This window comes from Balaenoptera physalus (assembly GCF_965194825.1).
Source record: "Balaenoptera physalus genome assembly, chromosome: 11".
NCBI classification, from domain to species: Eukaryota; Metazoa; Chordata; class Mammalia; order Artiodactyla; family Balaenopteridae; genus Balaenoptera; species Balaenoptera physalus.
This window is the reverse complement of record NC_138896.1, coordinates 22,949,881-22,973,533: the sequence shown is the minus strand read 5'-3', so window position 1 is coordinate 22,973,533 and position 23,653 is coordinate 22,949,881. Positions and strand designations below refer to the sequence as shown.

General features: G+C 44.1%; 1 protein-coding gene across 1 annotated transcript; it reads left to right on the top strand.

Annotated features, from left to right (window-relative positions):
- Window positions 1-703: 703 nt before the first annotated feature.
- TRIM31 (tripartite motif containing 31) lies at window positions 704-21,758 on the top strand. Its single transcript, XM_082415556.1, has 9 exons — window positions 704-6,443; window positions 7,069-7,164; window positions 8,249-8,479; window positions 9,812-9,834; window positions 10,387-10,502; window positions 13,062-13,136; window positions 14,159-14,224; window positions 15,523-15,696; window positions 17,225-21,758. Exons 1-9 carry the CDS (start codon window positions 6,027-6,029, stop codon window positions 17,749-17,751), a joined length of 1,725 nt encoding a protein of 574 aa, XP_082271682.1. The 5' UTR covers window positions 704-6,026; the 3' UTR covers window positions 17,752-21,758.
- Window positions 21,759-23,653: the final 1,895 nt, after the last annotated feature.

Sequence of the window (23,653 nt, the reverse complement as noted above, 5' to 3'; positions counted from 1 at the left end):
ATTGTAAACTAACTTTAAGTAGAATTAAAAATTTAAGACAACTATAACATGAAGAATTGAAACACACACAATTGGATTCAATTTGCTAACTTAATAAGATTTTAATATCTATGTTCATGAGTGACATGGGTCTATAATTTTCTCTGCTTGCATTGTCCTTGACCAGTTTTGGTACCACTGTTTCACTAGCCTTGATTAAGGAATTGGGTAGCTGTCTTTTTTTATATTATCTGGAATAGTTTATATAAAGATAGTGGTAATATAAGACAGATGTTTTCTGTCCCTTGAATCCACTGCGACCTGTTACCTTATATAGAATATTTTTGCTGTTACAACTTATTTAAATGGAACTGTCATTTTCAGGTTATCTTTTCTTTTTTTTTTTTTTAATTTTTATTTATTTATTTGTTTGTTTGCTTGTTTGTTTATTTATTTATTTATGGCTGTGTTGGGTCTTCGTTTCTGTGCGAGGGCTTTCTCTAGTTGCGGCAAGTGGGGGCCACTCTTCATCACGGTGCGTGGGCCTCTCACTGTCGCGGCCTCTCTTGTTGCGGAGCACAAGCTCCAGACGCGCAGGCTCAGTAATTGTGGCTCACGGGCCTAGTTGCTCCGCGGCATGTGGGATCTTCCCAGACCAGGGCTCGAACCCGTGTCCCCTGCATTGGCAGGCAGATTCTCAACCACTGCGCCACCAGGGAAGCCCCCTGGTTATCTTTTCTTGAGTCAATTTTCATCATTTACATCTTAAAATATGTTTCTTTATGTTTTCAGGTTAACTGGTATAAAGCTATGCATTGTGTTTTCTCATGACCTGTTCCATCTACTATAGTTATTTCCCATTTTTAATCCTAATATTGTTCGTCTTCTCTTTTTTCTTGATCAGTCTTATCAAAATTATGCATAAGTTATTAGTATTAGTAATTAGTGTTAATATTTTCAAGAACAAGGTTTTAGTTTTATTGAATATCTCTGTGTTTTTTATAACTTTGTTAATTTCTGCTCTTATTTTTTTCTTTCTTTTTAGTTTCTTAGAGTTTACCTTTTTTCTTGCTTTTTTTTTTTCACAGCTTCTCATTTTGAACTCCTAATTCATTTAAATTCAGTATTTTCTGTTTTTCAGTAATTGCATATTAAGCTATAAACTGGTCTCCCAGTACCACTTTAATGAATTCTACAAGTTTTGATATGGAGTATTTCTCTTGTCAGTCACATCTGAATAACTGCCTGGGAGACATAGCAGCTCAACATCTGATTTTATATATATAATCTGTGTCTTTTAATAGATGAGTTTAATTTTATATATTATATATATATACACATATATATACATACATACACTGGTGGTGACTACTGATACATTGAACTTATTACTACTACCTATTTTTTTCTATTTTCCACACTTTTTATTTATAAGTCCCTTTCCACACTTTTTATTTATAACCCCTTCTAACTCTCTTGCCTTCCTGTTTTATTGGTTAAATTTTCTTTATTTTTTTCCCTTTGCTGCTTTGGAAGTTATAATTTATATTCCTTTAGTAATTATCCTTAAATTTTTATCTTATGTCATTAACTTCATATTTTTGTAACAAAGTCTAAAATTGTCAAGTATCTTTAAACTGCTAAAATCTTAGCTCCCTTAGGTAGGTCTTTAGCCATCCTCCAAACTTCCGCCTGCTTCTAATTCCCATATTATAGTTGTCTAAAATTTTAGCTCTACTTTTTTGAAGACAAAGCTTTTGTTTCTAACGTTTTTACAGTCAATGGTATACTATATTTACCAATATTGTTGAATTATGTTTTCTTTGCTTCGTGCATCACACTCCCATTGTGGGGCCTCTCTCTCTCTTTCATTCTCTCTCTCTTTTTTTTAAGAATAGATTTCAGGTTTTTCAGCAAGATTCCAAGGACCTCTTGTTGGAAAATTATTTTAGTTTTTTAATGTCCAAAAATATCTTTATTTTGCCCTCATTTATGAATAATAGATTAACTGAATATAACATCTTGGTTTGGTAATTTGCCCCAACTACTTGGAAATACTAATATGAGTTCTAGAGATTTACTTGTTATTCTTTGGTAGGTACTCTGTTATTTTTTTCTGGCAGCTTTTAAGATTTTCTCTTTATCTTTAATTCTCTTCAGTTTCATTACAAAGTGTTTTTAGTGTGAAATTATTTTTCACTTGTCGTGCTTGATATTTGGTGCGTTTTCAGAGGACCCTTAAATTCTAAAAAGAAACCCAAAAAACAAAAAACTGAAGCCTTTTTCTCTTCACATCTTGCTCCTCTGCCATTTCTCCTCTTCTTCTGAACCTCCTACTGGATACAGTTGGAGCTTCTCGATTTATCCTCCATATCTCTTATCTTATATGGTTTCCATCTCTTAGTATTTCTCTGTGCTGTGTTTTGGTAAACTTCTCAGTGAATTCTGTCTCAGCACTATCTTACATTCATGAATTCTCTCATGGGCTGGCTATAGCTTTTCATGTTTAAAAAATATTTTGTCTATTATTAATATGTCTTTGGAAGACGAGAGTAGTGGTGGCCACATGAATTTACATCCCCATCTTGACCCCAAATCATTTTTTTTTACATTACTGCTATTAACCCTTGACGTGTCGTATTAATGCTAGTAAATCCTCTTTTGCTGCTGTTTGTCCTTTGACTTTTTTATGGCATTATTTTCCATAGTGAAGTTTTTGTTTAGTTTTATTTTTGGTAATCTGTCAATATTTTACTTTTATGTCTTCTGGATTTTTTATCTTGTTCAAAACATCTCTCTCACATTAAGGATAAATATTATTCTAAATTTTAATATTTTCATACTTGATTTTTAAACCACCTAGAATTTTTGTTTATGGTATACAGTGCAGGTCTAACTTTGTTTCCTTCTAGATAGTCAATTATGGCAACAAGTGGGACTACATCAAACTAAAAAGCTTCTGCATAGCAAAAGAAACAATCAACAAAATGGAAAAACAACCTATGGGATGGGAGAAAATATTTGCAAGCCATATATCAAAGAAGAGGTTAATGTCCAAAATATTTAAGAAACTCCTACAACTCAGTAGCAAAACCCCACAAATAATCCAATTAAAAAGTCTATTGAATAGACTGAAAAGACATTTTTCCAAAGAAAACATACATGAAAAGGTGCTCGACATCACAAATCACCAGGGAAATACAAATCAAAATCACGATGAGAAATCACCTCACACCTGTTACAATGGCTACCATCGAAAAGACAACAAATGCGGGTAAGGATGTTGAGGAAAGGGAACCTTGGTGCACTATGGGTGAATGTAAATTGGGATAGCTACTGTGGAAAACAGTATGGAAGATCCTCAAAAAAATTAAAAATAAAATTACCATATGATCCAGCAATCCCACTTCTGGGTATACGTCTGAAGGAAATGAAATGAGGAACTCAAAGAGATCCTTGCATTCCCATTTTCACCACAGCATTATTCACAATAGCCAAGACTTGGAAACAACCTAAGTGTCCATCAACAGACAAATGGATAAATATAAATGTAATGTGTATATATACACACATATATATATTTCAAATATATTTATATTCAGCCATAAAAAGATGGAAATCCTGATGTTTGTGACAGTATGGACGGACCTTGGGGCATTAGGCTAAGTGAAATGTCAGACAGAGAAAAACAAATACTGTATGATCTCACTTGTATGTGAAAACTAAGAACATCACACTCATAGAAACAGAGTAGAATGGTGGTTGCCAGGGGCTCATGGGTGGGGGAAATTTGAAGATGTGGGTCAAGGGGTACAAACTTTCAGTTATAAGATAAATAAGTTTCAGGGATGTAATGTACAGTGTGGTAACTATAGTTAACAGTACCATATTGTATACTCAAAAGTTGCTACAAGAATAGATCTTTAATGTTCTCACCATAACCACAGCAACACAACAAAAAGGTAATTTATGTGAGGTGAAGGAAGTGTTAACTAACCTTCTTGTGGTAAACATTTCACAATATGTACATGTACCAAATCATCACATCCCATCCCATCACATTAAACCTTTGCAATGCTATGTGTCAATTATATCAATAAAGCTGGGTATGGGGGAAGGTCAGATGTCTTCAGGGGTTGGGCAGACAAGACGTAGGAAGAAGTGGTAGGGAAAATGAAACATGCACCCTCTCTAAAGTCATCCAAATTATCATTATGTTTAAAATCACCATGTCAAACAAAACCTGTCTAAAATTTAAATTCTGCCTCCAGGGCCCAGCAGTTTAGGGTGAGTATAAATTGTAAAATAGTATATAAATGTTAAGATGCTTTAATTCAACTTCAAAGCAAACAAAGAGAAAGGCCTTTTCATAACATTTCCTAAATGGAGGTATAACATTTCTGAAAGCCTTTGGATTCCAGCAATTGCTATAATTAGGGTAACCATATAATTTATCATCCAATCTGGACACTTTTGTGAATGGAAGGATGTTCTATTCATTACACCAGGTCAAAGGTGAAACCCAACACTGCCTCAAACCAAAATATACGATCACTCTGACTATAATCATTAAATCACCTACAACCCCTGTCTGACCTAAGATTAAGATCCGGTAAACATGAACGATGCAATTCTTGAAGGAGACAGATGGCAGATGCTGGAGAGAGGGGAGGTGAGGGTGGACGCTGGGATCCAGATGAAATGGGAAGGGAGGAAAGATCCTTCCCTTACACAAGAGGGAAGGAAGAAAGGTTATGATGCATATGTGTTGAGCTACAGAAGGGAGTGTAGGTGATGCTGGTTGATATTTTCCTAGTCAGGACAGAAGCCACAGGGGAAGGCAATTCAGGGATCAAGTAAGCACCAAAAAGCAGGAAGAACCACAGATAGACAAAACAAAGAATGGGCACAGAGGGCCTTCCCTGCTGGTGCTGCGGTAAAGAATCGGCCCTCCAATGTAGGGGATGCGGGTTCGATCCCTGGTCAGGGAACTAAGATCCCACATGCCTCGGGGCAACTAAGGCCGCGCACCACAACGGCTGAGCTCATGCACCTCAGTAAGAGAGCTTGCATGCCGCAAACTGCAGAGCCTGAGGGCCACGACTAGAAAGAGAAAACCCGCACGCCACAACTAGAGAGAAGACTGTGTGCTGCAATGAAAGATCCCACATGCCTCAATGACGATCCCTTGTGCTGCAACTAAGACCTGACACAGCCAAAAAGATAAATTAAAAAAAAAAAAAAAAAAAAAAGGGCACTGAGACACCAGAGTATTGAAGACATTTGAAAAAAACCCAAAAGAAGACAGACTGATACAGGTGCGGTGGGGAAGTAAAAGATCAACTAGGATGGAGAACAGAAAATGACCTTTCAGAAAGGAAGTTCCTTGCTTCTCCCACTGTACTAGGAATCCCCCCATGAGAGGATGGCTGCTTCTCCTTATAACTGGAAACTCCCTGAGTGGGTGATTATATCTTCCATATTTGCACAAAGTACTTCAAAGTGTGGAGCCAAATTACAGGAGGTAGAGAATCACCCCCCTTCCTTCCTTTCCATACGTTCTCCCAAGGTTTGGGCTCTGCATACGAGAGATGCTCAAAGCATTACTGGTGAACTGGCTGTGACCTTCTGAGAAGCGTCTTCCAGTCCCTCCACCCCCTCCCTGAACCTCTGCGAGTGGACTTTGGTGCCCTGGTCCTTCTGATCTCAGTTAACTGCCTCATAAAAATATCCTTAATTAGTCCAAGGTTCAGGAAGACTTACCCCATTTTATAAGCAGCATATATTCATTCACGATATCCATTTGTTCTCAAGAGGCAGTGAGGTAGCATTGCCCATCTGTTTTCCTCTTTATAATATTCCCTACATTCTAATTTTGATTCTTGTCTATTATTCATTTTTTCTATCTCTTCTTTTCCTCTCTCCCTGCTTCACTACTTGATAGACTCTGACCTCCATGTCCTCTGTTTTCTTCTCTTTTCCTGGAACCAGTGTCCACAGAAGACTTCGAGACTTTCTACAGACTTGAAGCAGCCCTCTGCCCTACCATGGCCAATCAACAGTTTGCCAGTAAGCTTCAGGAGGAAGTGATCTGCCCCATCTGCATGGATGTTCTGCAGGGCCCTGCTACCATCGACTGCGGGCACACTTTCTGCCGCAGGTGCATCACTCAGAGTTGGGAAGCAGCAGACAGCATTCTTAAATGTCCCCTCTGCAACAAAACTGTGAGGGGGGACACGATCGCGCCCAACTGGCTGTTGGCGAATCTGGTGGGGAAAATCCAAGCTATGGATCCCTCTGAGATGCAGCCAGAAACGAAAGAGCTGAGATGTCTGAGGCACGGGGAGAAGTGTCATTTCTTCTGTGAGTTCGATGGCAAGTTCCTCTGTGTGGTGTGTCATGAATCCAAGGACCACAAATCGCACAATGCAACTTTGATAGAAGAAGCTGCCCAGAGTTATCAGGTAGGCATTTGGGGATTCCCCTCCCTGTACCCACATCAGACTAGGAGTTCAGTGAGGACCTGGAAACTGTCACCTTCTCCCTCTGGGTTTGTACCCTATTGCCCCCATCTTTGCCCTTGAGTAGACAATTTGCAGTCAGGCCCAGTAGCTTCAAAGGTCTAAGTCTGGAGAACTGATGCCTGTTGAAACCAAAGTATAATGGAGAATGGAAAGAACACGGAATTTTGAGTCAGAAGTGTAGGTTCAAGTTCACACTCCTGAATTTACAGAATATTGTTCAAGGAGTCACTTCACCTCTCTGAGCTGCAGGTACCTCACCTTTCAAATGGGACAAACAAAATGTATCTCTTAAGAGTCCCTGGTATGACAAATGAGGGAAGGTTTGTGGAAGTTCTTTGATAACCCCAAAGCACATCCAAATATTAGTTATAATTTATTGCCACATTCCTCTCTTGTAGGTCACTTAGGCTCCAGATTTCTCCCTCCCCAGCCCCCAGCTTGAACAGGAAAGGAGGCTCTATAATAATTACACAGGGACTCACCCACCATCCTGAGAGGTCAGGAGGGTGTCATGAGGCTGAGAGAACTCCAGGCACAACTTGCCAAGACAACTTTCTCTCCACAGGGGCGGATTCAATCGCAGGTTGAGGCCTTGCAGCAAAAAGAGAGGGCGATAGTTCAAATGAAGTCACAAGGTGAACAGAGGATCGATGTCTTCATGGTAAGAAAAAACTCAGGTGTGGGTCTCTCTGTCCATGAGCTCCAAAGCAGTAATGGCATCTCTGCAAAACTCCTGGAATCCCTTATTACACTGACCACTCAAAAAGACCTCATTGACAAACAAACAGGTCCAGAACAGGATGGAGTTAAGGAGGGACAGAAAGAATTGTGGCATCATGGGTCAGGGGGTGTTCAAGCCTTCTCCTCCTCCACAGCACTTGGTTTGCCAGATGCTAGCACCTTCCACATCCAGCCTCATATTCTTGGAGTAGGTTGGCTGCTTTGGTCTCCTCCATCTGGGGACAGGTAGTGTAAAAAAACCCAGTGCTGGTCTTAGAATCGGAAATACCAGTTTTAAGACCCAGCTCTGCCCCTCACGGTCCCTTACTAACTAGAAATTGATTTCCCCAGTTAGAAAATGAAGGCACTATAAACCCACCCAATTATCTTTACCGATTTTGTGTGGCGGGGTGTGTGCAAAGGAAAAACTCTGGGTGAAAGCAGATTATAAACTGAAAAGCCTTCTGGAAATGTGAGTACTAGATACTTAGGTATTAAGTATTAGCTACTTAGGTCCTCGAAGGCAAAAAAACATAAATAGGGCTTCCCTGGTGGCGCAGTGGTTGAGAATCTGCCTGCCAATGCAGGGAACACGGGTTCAAGCCCTGGTCTGGGAAGATCCCACATGCCGCGGAGCAACTAGGCCCGTGAGCCACAACTACTGAGCCTGCGCGTCTGGAGCCTGTGCTCCCAACAAGAGAGGCCGCGCTGGTGAGAGGCCCGCGCTTGCCGCAACTAGAGAAAGCCCTTGCACAGAAAAGAAGACCCAACACAGCCAAAAATAGATAAATAAATAAATTAATTAAAAACAAAAAACCAAAAAACATAAATAACCTAAAATGAAAACAAAGCACATAGTAAGTGCTTTAAAAAGTTTGCTCTCCTCTCCTTTCCTTTCCTCCAGGTCTGCCACCGCACATTGCTCAGAATAAACTTAATAAAATGAAAACATTGAATAAAATGGGCTAGAAGGAACTTTGAGGGCTTCCTCTCATCTTCTGAGTGTCCATTTTCCTTGCCCCCAGGCCCACGTGGAATCTGAGAGGCAAAAGATCATCACAGCATTCAGACAGCTGCATCAGGTGCTACAGGAGGAGAAGAACTTCCTCCTGTCACGGATCAACTGGTTGGATCAGGAGATCACCAAGTCGAAGAAATTCTATGTCATTTCCACCAAGTCGCAGCTGAACTCTCTCGGGAAGCTTAAGGATTCCCTGAAGGCCAGGCAGTGTTTGCCGCCCGGCCAGCTGCTCCAGGTGCGGAGAATCCCTTGGGGGCCAAGTTGTAAAAAGGTAGCAGTCCATCCCCAGTCACAGGTCAGAACACTGACCACCTGGCAGAATACCAGAGTTACGCCTCTCCTCCTTCCCCTAGCCCAGTGCTGTGCAGTAGAAATACAATGTGAGCCACACGTGTAATTTACAAGCATATTGCAAGCCACATATGCGATGTCAACCTTTTTTCTCATAGCCACATTAAAAAGATAAAAAGAGGGACTTCCCTGGTGGCGCAGTGGTTAAGAATCCGCCTGCTAATGCAGGAGACACGGGTTTGAGTCCTGGCCTGGGAAGATCCCACATGCCATGGAGCAACTAAGCCCGTGTGCCACAACTACTGAGCCTGTGCTCTAGAGCCCGTGAGCCACAACTACTGAGCCCGTGTGCTGCAACTACTGAAACCTGTGCGCCTAGAGCCCGTGCTCTGCAAGCCCCTGCTTGCCGCAACTAGAGAAAGCCCGTGCACAACAACGAAGACCCAACACAGCCAATAAATTAATAAATAAATAAATTTATTAAAAAAAAAAAAAAAAGATAAAAAGAAACAGGCAAAATTGATTTAAATAAAATATTTTTTATTTAAATATATATCCAGAATATTATCATTTCAATCTGTTAACCAATATTTTTAAAGTATTAACGAAATATTTTATGAACCTCCCCCTTTTTAAAAACTGAGTCTTTGAAATCTGGTATATGTTTGTCAGATCCCAACTCAGACACCACATTTTCAATGGGTGAAGTAAAATGTAGTCCGACCAAATCGATCTAGTTGTGTTTAATGGAAAAATATTTTACACTACTTCAGCTTTTTAATTTAAATTTGGACTAGTGAAACTTCAATAAAATTTGGTTCCTCATCATACTGGCCACATTTCAAGTGTTCAGTAGCCACGTGTGGCTGGTGGCTGCCATATTGGACAGTACAGATCTAGCTGATGCACGAAATAAGCTGAGATCCCTCCTAAATCCATCTCCCACTCCCACCAGTTCAGAAGTCCATTTCTTTCTGTCACGAAAGACCATGCAAAGTCATTCCAATCCTTCTCCTGTCCCCCCGCTCCAGTCTCTGGTTTAGTCTCAGAGGTAAATTTATCTTCAAACTCAGTTAGTTCCCCTCGCGGTCTAACCATTTTCCTGCCTACTGGCATATCGGACGCTTCTTGGAGGAGCCCTTTATGGAGCGTGGGAAGAGAGAGGTGTTCTCACTCCACCTATTCTACCCCCACGCCCAGCAGGGTCAGCACTTCCTCCTTGGCTCCTGTGAATCAGCCTAGTGCTGAGGCCGTGCCCTTTCTCCTTTTCTTTTAGGACATCAAAGCTGTCTTGCACAGGTACGATGGGCCACCCCAAGTGCATTTTGCCTACTGATTCATTCATCGTACAATGCTCAACATGCATTCAAGCACACTCAACATTCCTCCCTCCCAAATTCCTGCCTACTCTGTCTAACTGCAGTCAGGTACTTAGGCTATAGAGAGCAAAGGCCTGAGCTGAGCATATTAGCTCATAGGTTGGTTACTAAAGAGAAGAGCTGTTTTCTTTAGGTTCCTATTTCTTCATCACAGATTCTCCTATTTTCTTGCACCTCCTGCATGACCCCTTGCTCAACTAGATGGCTCCTGGGTCCCTACCCCATCTCCCTGCCCCCTTCTTCTCTGCTTGTCTCTGGCTTCATCTCCCATCTGCATTTCCATATCCCACTATGCCCCACCTCACCCTGAGCCCATATCCCCAGCCCTGGCTCCTGACTCCCAGCTCACTATCCTGATTTCCTTCCCCAACCTCAGGGCTCCGTCACCTCATCCCCATCTCTTTGTCACAGCTCCTCCTCCCCTGCACCCCATCCTTTGATCTCACCATCCAGTTGAGCCATATCTTTCTAGGAGTGAAGGATTTTGCTTTCTCAACCCAACCCCTGTTTCAATGCACCTGGAGAAAAAACTCAGTGAAGCCAAGTCACGGCATGATTCCTTCACAGAGAGCCTGAAGAGATTCAAAGGTAAGGAAGAGGCTGTCACCGTCTCGGCTCACCTACCTCTAGGGGATTCTTCTCCCATTCTTTTCCCGGAGGAAATGGGGCTGTAACTCATCCATGCCAATAGTAATCACAGGACCTTTCCAATGCCAGGCTCTCTGCTGAGCACTTTCCGTGCATCCTTATGCTTCTTTTCAGGCATTTCTTGCACTCTGTCTTCATCATGTTTCACTTATCTTCCTCCCTACTCCTGTGAAAGCCACAAAAGGTCCCCTTGCCTAGCACAGTGACTGTCAGGAAGTTGGTTCTCGGTTGTCTGGTGGACCAGAGAAGAGGCAGAAACTGTGTGATCTCCAGCAAGTCGCTTTTACTTCTCTGGTTCACACTGGAGCTCCATCTATTGCTGACTACAGAAGAAGAGAAAACAGATTCAAAGGCAATGACATTTTGGGGAAGTCCCTCTTCCAGCCTTGCAGGCAAACAGAGATCAGACAGAAGTGGATGACTGGGGCTTTAGATATTCGGTCAGATATTTTTCAAAGACACGTCTGGGTTTGCAACTAGGAAGACCGTTGGGTATTTGTAAGGACTCCCTTCACTGCAAAAGTTGTGTTTGTCTAAACCAGGAGTAGCGACAGCTGGATGGAGTTTTCTCCCAGGAAATATCACAAGAGCCCCCCACGTCCCCATACACCCCTCCCATGTGCCTATGGAAAAGGACCAGGACAACGCCCCCAAGAACATCACTCATTCAGCTAAGAATCTCCGCTCACCAGACACAGCGTTTTTTTCTTAATTTTGTTTTTTGAGCTCTTCTTTTCCCCAGTAACTGCTCTGCTTTGTCCAGCTCTCCCATCCCACTGGGTGTAATCTCATCTGGCCCAACAATTTCACAGTCATTTCAGGTTTAAAATAGTTTCGTTCTGGCGTTCCCTGGTGGCCTAGTGGTTAGGATTCCAGGCTTTTGCTGCCTTGGCCTGGGTTCAATCTCTGGTCAGGGAACTAAGATCCAAAAACTAAAAAATAAAATAGTTTGGTTCCAGTTTAGAATTTCAGTGAAGGGATCCACTACCCTTTCACTTCGGCACAGGCTGGAGTTGGGCATGGAGGAGGGAGATACAAAGACGCACCTTGTGGTAGAGATGAACGTGGTCTGGTCTGTCTTCCCTACACACACACACACACACACACACACACACACACACACACACACACACAGTCCCCAAACTCCCACCTGGCCCTATTAAAGCCCAGGGGGTGGAGGGGGTGCTGGGGAGTCTATTCACAACACTGGTCCAATCTCCATAGCTCCCTAGTCTGAGGGTCATTGTCTCCTGTTGGGGAATTACTGGGTCTGGGAAGCCAGGGATGGAGGGGGGGTGGTGGCTGGACCCTGAAGGCCCTGTAGGCATAGCGCTCAGGGCAGTGTTTGCTCTGGCTCCAGGTATGCAGACCCTTCATAAGAGGGTCGCTGAGTGTTCCCCATGGCTGGGCTTGTTGCTCTCAGATGAGATGCCCACGTGTCTCCCTCCACCTATCCCCAGGGCTGGTTCTATACTCTCCTGGAGCTACAGATCACTGGAAAGGTGCAGGGGCCCAGAGGAAGCCCCTTATCTAGGGGTCCCACCCTACAGCTCTTCACCTAGTCCAGCATCCCTACAGGTAATCCAGGCTGGACATGGGCCATCATCCCCGTGTTCTGAGCTCATCCTTCAACCACACAAAGTCTTTTGTCCTCTGCCCCTATTTCCGTCAGGGTACACAGAAGTCGACAGCCCTCCATGTCTGGGAGACAGGAGACGTGGGGCACGAAGCTCCCTCCTTGGAGAGAACCAGGACAGAAGGGCACTAAGCTCCTTCATCAGCAGCTCCGTCTGCTTTCTTCTCTCGAGTCCTCTCTCAGGGGGAGGAGAGAGGAATTGCCATCCAGGCTTTAAGAGGGTGAGACCACCCTTTACCACACCCTGCTCCTGAGTGGCTGGTACCACAGCAGGCTTTCTTTTGAAGCTAAAGGGTGAGGCCAAAAAGCACCTTTTGTCCCTCAGCCCTTTCTCCTCAGTTCTCCTCACTAGGGAGGGACTAGATTTGCTCTGCCTAGTATGGCGGCTGCTAGCCATACGTGCACTTGGGCATTTGAAATGCGGCTAGTCCAAAGTCAAGTGTGCTGTCAGTGAAGGAAACACGTCAGATTTCACAAGACTTAGTATGAAAATAGAATGTAAAATATAGCAATAATTTCTTATATGTTGAAAGGGCGATCTCTTAAAAATAATGGGTTAAATAGAAAATATAATTAAAATTAATTTTATCTGTTTCTTTTTACTTCTTGTAATGGAACCACTAGAAAATTTAAAATGTTATTTGTGGTTCAGAGTATATTTCTACTGGACAGTGCTGGGCTGGAGAGCCACTTCAGGGAAGCAGAAAGGGCATCCCTCAGTGTCTTACACCCTCTCGGTCCACTAAGAGTATGAGAGACAAATCCAAGGCATTTGAGATCAGTGCCCTGCTGTGTGATTGGTGCTGCGTTTCTTGCTCAGCCTCTCTGGACTCCCTCCATCTCATTCTGTTCTCTCTCCACAGACAGCCTCCAGCCTGAGAGCAAGAAAGATAAAAGCAAATTCTTCAAAGGCATGACTGAAGAACAAATAAAGAGCTGTAAGTGATGATTGCTCCTGCCATTTGGGGAAAGTGAAAAAAGCAAAGGCAAAGAATTCTGTCTCTCTGATTACACGAAGGCCAAATATAAGTGAATACCCATTCCTCATCAGTTGAGAAGAACAGGCATATGGATGTGCTTTATTATTTTAAACTCAGGTAACTCACCAAACAGTGACTAATCCCAAAATTTAGAAGTATTCAAAAGTAATAGAAAATTGTAAATTTATTTCTTCATTCCTCAGAGTAAGGGAGGAAAAGGTAAGACAAGGAGAAGATAAAGGCAGCTCAGTCTCTGTAGTATTAGCTGCCCTCAGCCATAGGCTGGGTTTCTGGTTATAAGTCAGGTCAGGACAGCTCAGGGGAGGAAGACCCACTGTAACAGCAGCCTGTGCCAAAGTCATCAGAGATGGCTCTGCCATCTGAGATGGTAACACTAGAGGTACCATTTCTTAAAGGCCCACCATGTGCTAAGCACCCCGCATCTAATAGTTCAAAATCCCACAACTATCCTCCAAGGTAGGTGTTATTATCGGCAATTTACAGTAAGGCCCCTGCAGCTCCAGAGAAGTGAGGTAAATTAAACCCAAGTCATGTGACTATTAAGTGGCAAAAACAACATTAGGAATCGTTTTGCCAAAGCCAGAAACGAAATACGTAATGCCTTCCAAAGCTGAGAGCAGGACTTAGGGATTCCGTTCCACCAGCAGTTTCTCCCCCAGGGGAGCTATCGGTATTTGCAGATGTTAAGTCTCCATTGTGCTCTCTGCCTTGTGTCCCGTTGGATGTTTCACATCCCAGGCCCCAGGAAACACTCTAGGCCAGTAAAGACCCTCCCCCTCCTCCTGCAGGCACCGGGACAACCTGAAAGGTTTCCACACTTCCCCATGAGTGGGCAGCAGTCCTCACTGAGAACCACCTATTCTTGTTCTTATTGATGGTGGCAGGGTGCTTGGTTTTGTTTTTAGTTTGCAGCTTCTGGTTATCAAGACCAAAATAGATTTTCTCGTCTCAATTCCTAGGGTACCTGTCAAACAAAAACAATCCTAAAATGAACAAAACCTTGGAGCCTGAGTCGACCCCTCCAGGTAGGAGTCCTGCCCCTGGCCACTGGTGGCTTCCAGTGGTGGAGTCAGGGAACCTCTAAGACTACAGAGGGTCAAAATGCTGTCTCCACCCCCAGCATAGATGGGAATGCACTGGACTGACACTGCAGAGGAAGGAAAGACAGTAGACTGTAGAAAGAACTTCCTAACATACAAGATCACCCTCCCTGACCAGAGTTAGGTGGGAATGAATAACTGTTCTCAGTTCCAGCTTGGGTTGGAGGGGAATAGACACAGAGCAGAAAGAGGAATTTAGAGAGACTGTAAGAGGGCCTGGAAGTTGAGAGAGGAAGAGGAAGGGCTGTAGAAACTAGCGTTCTTGAAAACTTCGGGTGCTAAGATGGCATGGGCAGAGATGGGGGTGGGGATAGCAGGCATTTCATCCATCTCCTCTTCCCCTTCCCAGAGTATACCTCCTCCAGGAAATAATCTACCACCTGATCAGTTTACTCCTAACTTGTTCAGGTGTGCTTTTGTTACCAAACCAGGTTTGTTCGCCCCACGCGCAGCCAGCCAAATGCCGAGACGCTGAGGTTTGTAGCAGAGAAAGTTTATTCACAAGGCAGCCAAGGGAGGAAACGGGAGAACAAGTCTCAGGTCTGCCTCCCTGAAGGCGAGGGGCTTGAGATATTTATGGGATCATGAAACAGGGTGGTCTCGGGCGTGGGGAAAGATGATCAGAGGTAGGGAAAAGGTGAGGTAATCAGCGTTCTGCGGCACAGGCGGATTTGGGTTACATGCTTCTTCATGGGATGCATGTTCAAAAATGGAGGTGCTTAGCATGATTTGAGGATGGAGTTTTGGCCCTCTGATGTCAAAAGGTTGTTCCTCTGACACCTGTGCAGGTCTAGTTTTAGGGTTTTAGCCAGCTCAAACTGGACAAGAGCTCACTCCAGTTCCTAAAGAAACAACTTAAGCTTCCATTAGTATAGCGACTCATGTCAGAGGTGTTATCTATAGGGCTGGTTGATGAGTCTTGTGCTATATTACCTGGAGGGTATGCAATTAAAGAGGGAAAAAAGTCACTAAAGGGAGCTTAATCAGTGAAGGCAGCTTACAAGCAAAGGGGTTTTAACAAGCTGTTCCCTTATCTATCAGTCTGTAAGACAAGCCCAAGAATTTCTGTTGGTCCCCAGCTTCTGGAACCGTCTGGAGCACGGTTTCACCTTCTTGAGTCTAACCTTGATCCCTCCTGCTGTGTCTAGAGCTCAGCAGTACTTTCTGGCATTGCTGCCTTGCTCCCACTGACCTCTCTTTTCTCCTCTCCTTCTCCCTCAAAGTTGACAGAACAACTAAACCAGTGCCACCAAATCCCAAACCCTCAACTTCATTCGCCCCACTCTTCCGGAGCCGAAGCAGGGCCTCTTTTGTTTCTTATTTACCAATCCAAGACAGCTCTGAGAACCTGGGGGGCCCTGGAGCTACGGTTATTGAAGAGCACAAGATGGCGCTGGGTGAGTGGCTGAGAGCAGTGAAGGGTCCCTGAGTGGAGTTGGGCTGAGGGAGATGGGGGTGATGTTGACGATTTGGAGAAGGAAGAGGGGGTTCTCAAGCAAAAAGAGGAAGATGACCTGGAAGCCCCAGCTTGGCTTCTGCTTATTGCTTTGGCTGTGGTACCCCCTGGTGGATAAAGGAAGTCACTATAGTTGACTGCTCCGGTCCACTTTTTTTTTTCTTTTTTTAAAACTATTTACCTAGGCATCAGTTCAGCCAAGGTAGGCTCTAGAGACCAGTAAGGACTGCCTGGGCCACAATTCACCTAACTCATCCCCATGAACCTGGTCACTCTTTCTCCTCTTCCCCACATTCCCACATCCTCCATCTCTACCCAACCCCCATCCAGCAGGGAGAATTAAGTAATATTACAGTAAGAGGGAGTGAGATTAGATGACAAATTAGACAACAGATCAGACAACAAATCAGACAACATATCAGACAACAAAGTAGACAACAAATCAGATAACAAATCAGACAACAAACAGAATGAGGCCCCCATTCCTAAGTCTTTGGCAAAGACTGGAACCACAGCTGCTCAAGCAATTGTAGAGGGCAGATGGGGGACTTCTAGCCTTGACAAACTATAACTTAATGTCCAAATCCAATTAAAAGTGTGCATGTGTGGGGACCTCCCTGACGGTCCAGTGGCTAAGACTCCACGCTTCCACTCCAGGGAGTGTGGATTCGATCCCTGGTGGGGGAACTAAGATCCCCCATGGTCACGCTGACATAAAAAAAAAAAAAAAAAAAAAAAAAAGGGGACTTCCCTGGTGGTGCAGTGGTTAGGAATCCACCTGCCAGTGCAGGGGACATGGGTTTGAGCCCTGGTCCGGGAAGATCCCACATGCAGCAGAGCAACTAAGCCTGTGCGCCACAACTACTGAGCCTGCGCTCTAGAGCCCATGAGCCACAAATACTGAGCCCACTGCCACAACTACTGAAGCCAGCGCACCTAGAGCCCGTGCTTCACAACAAGAGAAGCCACCGCAATGAGAAGCCCACACACCGCAGTGAAGACCCAACACAGCCAAAAATAAATAAATAAATGTAATTAAAAAAAAAAAAAAAGGTGTGCTTCTGCGGTGAGACTGGGCTGACTATCTCTCCTTCTGCATTCCACCCCTCCATTTATGCCTGTTTCTGAGGGGCTGCACTTTAGAAAATTACTCGAGCTCAGATAGCCTGAGCCTCGACATCTCTTATACAAGCCTCAAATCTTCTTCGAGATATGAGGACCACAGGAAACGGGGAAGGAAGAGGAGAGTCTCAGCTGAGTGTTGAAATGACACCCCCCTCACCACCAATGAAGAGCACGCTCAGAGCAGCATATGGTGAAATTTAGGAATTAACTTCAAAGAGGGGGAGGGGGGATAGGACTTCTCTGGGGACAAACAGGACTCTGACTATGAAGAGAAAGCCATCCTAAAGGGGGCTGGACGACTTGACCTGGGGCTGCCCCTCTTTCTCCTCCTTATCTTCCCGCAGTCCCAGTGACCCTGGATGCGGCCTCGGCTCACCCGGATCTCATCATTTCCCAGGATCTGAAGACAGTGACGCTGGACCAAGTTTTTCAAAGCGGCTGGGCTGAGCCCACCGACCCTGAGCGCTTCCATCCGTTGCGCTGTGTCCTGGGCTTGCCAGGCTTCTCCACCGGCTGCCAGGCCTGGGAGGCGGAGCTCCAAGGGCCCGGGGGCGGGGGCTGCGTGGTGGGCGTGGCCTCAGATCCAGTACCACGGAGGGGCACGCAGGTGTTGGCGCCCTTGACAGGCTTTTGGGTGCTGCGCATCGCAAGCTCCAAGTGCCAGGCGCTCACCGAGGTCGGCACCAGGGAGGATCTCTCGGTCTGTCCCAGGAAAGTGGGCGTCCGCGTGAATCACGAATGCGGGGAGGTCGTCTTCTACGACGCCACTACCAGCAACAACATCTACACCTTCCAGGCCTCCTTTGCAGGGCAGGTCTTCCCCTTTTTCTGGCTCTTGTTTCCCGGCACCCAGATCACCCTGAGTCCCTAGAGTTGTTCCTTTGCCTTTCTCTCTGTCTCCTCCCCGTTGCTTCCTCTCTTTGGGATATGCTGCCGCTGGTAGGTAGGGTTGAAGCTAGACTTCCAGGAGCAATTTAGGAAGGTTACACTCTTCGGGCTTCTTGATCCAGGCCTGATGTCTCTGACCCCCCTTTAATAAATTTTCCTTTTTTCTTTCAGTCCCCCTTTCTCCCCAGTATACCTCGGTCGAAAAGAAAGCTTCAAATACACGAAAAGACTCCACACAAGGCTATTTATTGTCGCACTGTAAATCGATAGGTGATAGTTGAAAACTCTGCAATGAGAAAGTTGGTTGAGATCCAGATACAGGGGACCAGACAACTGACTTTGGCCTGCGGCTTTCTCCTCCTCCAACTCATTCCCTGAAGCCCCTGGGTGCGTGTGAGGGCTTGACCCATTTGACCTCATCCTTTCTGGGGATCTGAAAAACATGGCGCCGGACCACTGGATGTTGTCTCCCCAGGCGACTCAGTCAGGTCTGCCCCCTCGCCTTCTATCCATTTTGCAAATAAGGACTATCTGTGTATTATTTTATGGTGACCTCCAGGATATATTAAGTGAAAAAAACAAGGTGGAGAACAGTGCACACCGCATGCTACGTTTTACCTAAGAAAAGGGGAAACGTAAATATACATTTTTGGGGGCTTATATTTATTTTTTAAGTGGAAGGATAAACCAAAACCTAACAAAAACAGTTACCTGTGGGGGGGGGGGGGGAAGGAAAACCAGGTGGAAGAGATGGAAATTAGTCTTTTCTAAATGTACTTTGTTTTGTATGTTTGGCTTTGGAATCATGTAAATGTTTTACATCACTATAAAACAAAATTAAGTTAAAACAAGACAAAATGAAACTAACTGTGTGTGTAGTTGGTAGCTTAAACTTTCTGCAGTTGGTAACTCCTTAGAAAGGAGTTATTTTAGGTGACTTTAAAATGCAGTAAATTAGCTGTATATCCCCAGTGGGATATAGCCTAATGACAAAAAGAAGTGAAAATAAAACTTAAAATTTTCAGTTGTCATCTGGGTAATAATATTTTTGTTGTTATTCTGAATATATTATATATTATGTACATGTACATACACATATATAATAGGATAAAGAAAATAAGCAATTATGTTAATGTTACCAGGAACCAAGATTTTCAACCTGAAAGATTAGGTTTCTCTTATGATTATGACATAAAAGAAGAGAATAAAAACATAGTGATCCCAAATTTGAATTGGAAAATCAGTATAAACTCATGATGTGTTTTCTCTTAAAAAATAATAAAATGTATTTCTTAGTTCCCTTCACAAAGTAGGCCTAATATTAATAGCCTAACTGGATACACTGAGCAAGCACTGCTTACATCCATATGGTGATCTTATTATTTCCCACCAAAAAGAAAACGGCTCCTTGGGACTTCCCTGGTGGCCCAGTGGTTAAGACTCCTTGCTTCCATTGCAGGAGGCATGGGTTCGATCCCTGGCTGGGGAGCTAAGATCCCACATGCCCCGCGGCGTGGCCAAAAAAAAAAAAGGGTTCCTTAAAGAACTGGCTAATTCTAGGTCTGGGAGAAAAAATATACAAGATGATTCCGGAGCATCTTGTCACATCAGATTGTGAGAAAGCTACTGGGGTCATGTCAAAAATGACTCAGGAGCCAACATGAAGGGTTAAAGATGGGATACTTTTGGCATGAATAAGGATAATAACTGCAACTGATTGAGACACGTCATCTATGCAAAAAATTCCATCAGTTCATCATGACAACTAAAAACTAAACTCATTGGTCATTTTTGGAGAATGCTAGGAAACTATACCACTTTCTGAACACTGGTAAATACTCAGTTTTTTATGCTGTCATTCTTGTACAAATATATCTAAGAATACCAAATGGTTGAGGGACAGTTCTTTATTACAAACTCCAGCTAATAAATGAAGACAGTGGAAGAATATCATTCTTTTGTAACACCCAATGAAATAATGCACCTATGCAATAATCATCAACGGCTGCTAGAAGCATATGTGAAAAGCCGATGGGGAATCTTACAATGATGAATCAGGCTGACAACACCTGAACCCACTGATCAATCCTAACATCATAAAAAGAAAGACAATCCAACATTATGTGCCTTCCAATGTAATACAACAGGAGGTAACGACTTGATACTTGCCAAAAATGATGAATCTAAAACCCATCACAGTTCTGGATCTACCAGAATCATTTAAAAAACGCTGCAGAGGCTTCCCTGGTGGCGCAGTGGTTGAGAATCTGCCTGCCGATGCAGGGGACACGGGTTCGAGCCCTGGTCTGGGAAGATCCCACATGCCGCGGAGCAACTAGGCCCGTGAGCCACAACTACTGAGCCTGCGCGTCTGGAGCCTGTGCTCCGCAACAAGAGGGGCCACGATAGTGAGAGGCCCGCGCACCGCGATGAAGAGTGGCCCCCGCTTGCTGCAACTAGAGAAAGCCCTCGCACAGAAACGAAGACCCAACGCAGCCAAAAATAAATAAATAAATAAATAAATAAAAATAATAATAAAAAGATAAAAGATCACCAAAGACTGTTTATTTAAACAAACAAACAAACAAACAAACACGCTGCAGAGATGCAGTCAGCAAATCCCAGTCTGGGAAAATTCATAGGACAAAGGACCAGTTTTCTTCATCAGATAAATTTCCAGAAGAAAAAGGGTTTGAGGGGGTGATGAGAGAAAGGGAACCTATAGATTAAAAGAGACTTAAAGGACATATCAAAAGAACGCAGTGGTAGACTTGTTTGCATCCCGGTTTGAACAAATTAATTGTAATCTAATGTTTAAAACATGAGACAGAAATTTTAACATTAACTGTACATTTATATTAAACCTCTTTAAAAACGAGGTTTTGGTATACTGAAGCTTTTTTTTTAGGCTCCTCTGGGTCTTAGTTATGGCACGCGGTATCTTCCTTGCGGCATGCAGACTCTTTAGTTGCAGCATGCATGTGGGATCTAGTTCCCCATCCAGGGAAGTCCCTGAAATTTTATTAATAAAATATGTCTGAGATTTGCTTAAAAATAACACACTGGAGGGAGGGAGATGCAAGAGGGAATAGATATGGGAACATATGTATATGTATAACTGATTCACTTTGTTATAAAGCAGAAACTAACACACCATTGTAAAGCAATTATACTCCAATAAAGATGTTAAAAAAAAAATAACACACTGGGAAAAGGGGAAGGATGAGTGGGAGGTAATTGATGAAATAAAATTGGTCATGAGTTGATCATTCTTGAAGGGGTTGATGGGTGCACAAGAGTTCATATTATTGTCTCTACTTCATGTATGTTTGAATTTTTCCATATGAAAATAGTTGACACAAAAATTTAAAGACATCCTGTAAGTGTGGTCTCCCACAGTCAATACTTGGGAGTGAATCTGACTCAGAACCCAAACATCCTTTCAAAGGTGTGAAAAGATTTTGATTCTTACCAAAGATTCGCTTAACCTGGAGGTTAAGAGGATGTATCAATAGTTTCCCTTTCAAAAGCAAACCGTCTGCATTTTCTTCTTCCTCATACTCGGAAACCAAAATTAATCACAGGACCAGATGCATCCTCCTCTCTAACGCTCACCACCACCACCACGCGCAGCAAAAATCTTTCTATAGTGTTGTCACGTGAGGGATCGAAGTTTGACTCAGAGAAGTACCGCCCCTGTTTCCAGAATGATCCCGAAAAAGTAAAAGGGGCGAGAGGCTTGGAAACCCGAACCAACACGGTGACAAGATGACCTACGGAGAGCAAGACCCAGGATTTGCGCCAGAGTTCTAGATTATTATCGGTTTCCTCCTCTTCGACTCCCTTCAAGCGGGTGGAGAGCGGGGTAGGCGGATGGGGCGGGCTTCCTGGGCATTTACAGCCGCCCGGTTGCAGTTAGGAGATGGCTGGATTACAGGAGGCTTGGCGAGCCACCCGCCGACCTCTCGGAGGCCGCGCGCCAGTCTCCGCAGTGGGAGGGCGGACCCAGGTGTCGGGCCTGGGAGAGGCAACACCCCAGCGCGGATTCCAGGAGCGCGCACTCAGCCCCGGCCCGGCTCCCCCATCCTGTTCCCCCGGTCGCCCGCGAGGCGCCGTCGATTATATAAACAGCCGTCATCTGCCTGTTAGGTGACGACTGGGGACACGGGGACCAGGACACACAACCCTCCCCCCCGCCCCCGCACATTCATTCAGAATCTTCCCTGACACAGTCCACATTCGCTATATCCGGTATTCAAAGCCCGAGTCTTTGACGTCACACACTTTATCTCGTAGTTTCCTTTAATTGTATGCAGATTTTGTTTCCTTGCTAGAACAGGGGAGCTTCCTGGACTGATGTATGTTGATTTCATACTTTCTTTCTCCCTCCCCTAACCCCTGACGCTAAGCGCAGATCCTCGAATGAGGTAGTTGATAACACTGACTAAACTGAAACCATCTCCTAATTCCTCTTTCCCACAAAGGACGTCTTGGCAATCCCACTCAGTTGTCGTGGACCAGCTTCACCTCACCTCCTCCAGAATGCCTTCCCCAGTCCGGTTCCCGGCTCCTTCTGTAGGAAGGTGCACACTCCCAAAGCGGTAGCACTGACCTCAGGAGACTGTGAACTTGAGGGCAGAAGCAGCCTCTTACTCATTCTGGCTTCACCCTCCCACCCTTCTTGCACAGTTCTTAGTGAATGAAGGGACACTGTGTGACACGGTTTAAATCTGGGGAGGTCTTCCCCCCTGATCCCTGACCTTGAACTGCAACCACTCCCTCTTCTCTCCCTTTCGGAGAGGAGCACTGTTGAATCTTTCAGAAGCTGACAAACCTGAAGAGGGTCCTGGCCACTCACACAGTGATATGGCTGGGAAGTCAAGTGGTCACTGAGGTCGAGGGCCTAGATTTCCATTCTCTAGTTCAAGGTGTTTTCTGCTCCTCCACGTGCTGATAACAGTACTAACAACAACTTGTTTACAGAGTTTAACAGTTTACCAAATTGTTTCATACACATTACTCCATTTGTTCCTCACAACCCCTTGAATTAGGTTTCATTACCTCCCCATATTCCAGATACGGCACTCATGCTCAGACTCAGGTCTGTTAACCCAAAGCACATACAAAAGCCATCTTGAAAAGATAAAATACTATAAAATATATTATAGTGTGGTATAACAAATAATAACCTTTCCATGGTATTGCCTTCTACCTTCCTTGACACCCTCAACTCCTGTACTATTTTCTTTGGTCTGCTATAACAAATTGCCACAAACTAGGTGGATTAAAACAAGAAAAACTTTCCTCTCACAGTTCTGGAAGCTGAATGTCTGAAATCAAGGTGTCAACAGGGCCATGCTCTCTCAGAAGGGTCTAAGGAAGAACCTTTCTTGCCCCCTTCAAATTCCTGTGTTCGCTGGCAATCCTTGTCCTTCCTTGGCTTTCTACAAGCATCAATCCAGTCTCCCTGACTCTAGACTTACCCTGCTCAGTTGATCCTCCATGACAGAGGCCAACATAATTGGCCCCCCTCCCCAAATTTTATTACAAACATTTTCAAACAGAAGATTTGGAATATTTTACAGGGACCACCCAAATACCCACCTAATGATAGATTCTATCATTAGCATTTTACTATAATCACTTTATCAAGTGCTTTTCCCATCTATCCGTCCCTTTATCCATCCATCAGTCCATTTTATAATTTTATGCATTTTTAAGTAAGTTGCAGACATTTAAATGATGTTTACAAACATAATCTCATCATGTCAGGACTTGCAGAACTTTCAATGGACTTTCCATGATGCACCCTTTTGCTAAAGGTAAAGCTCAAACGCAACTCCTTATCATGATTGTAAGTGCCTCCAGCCTAATTCCTCCTGCAA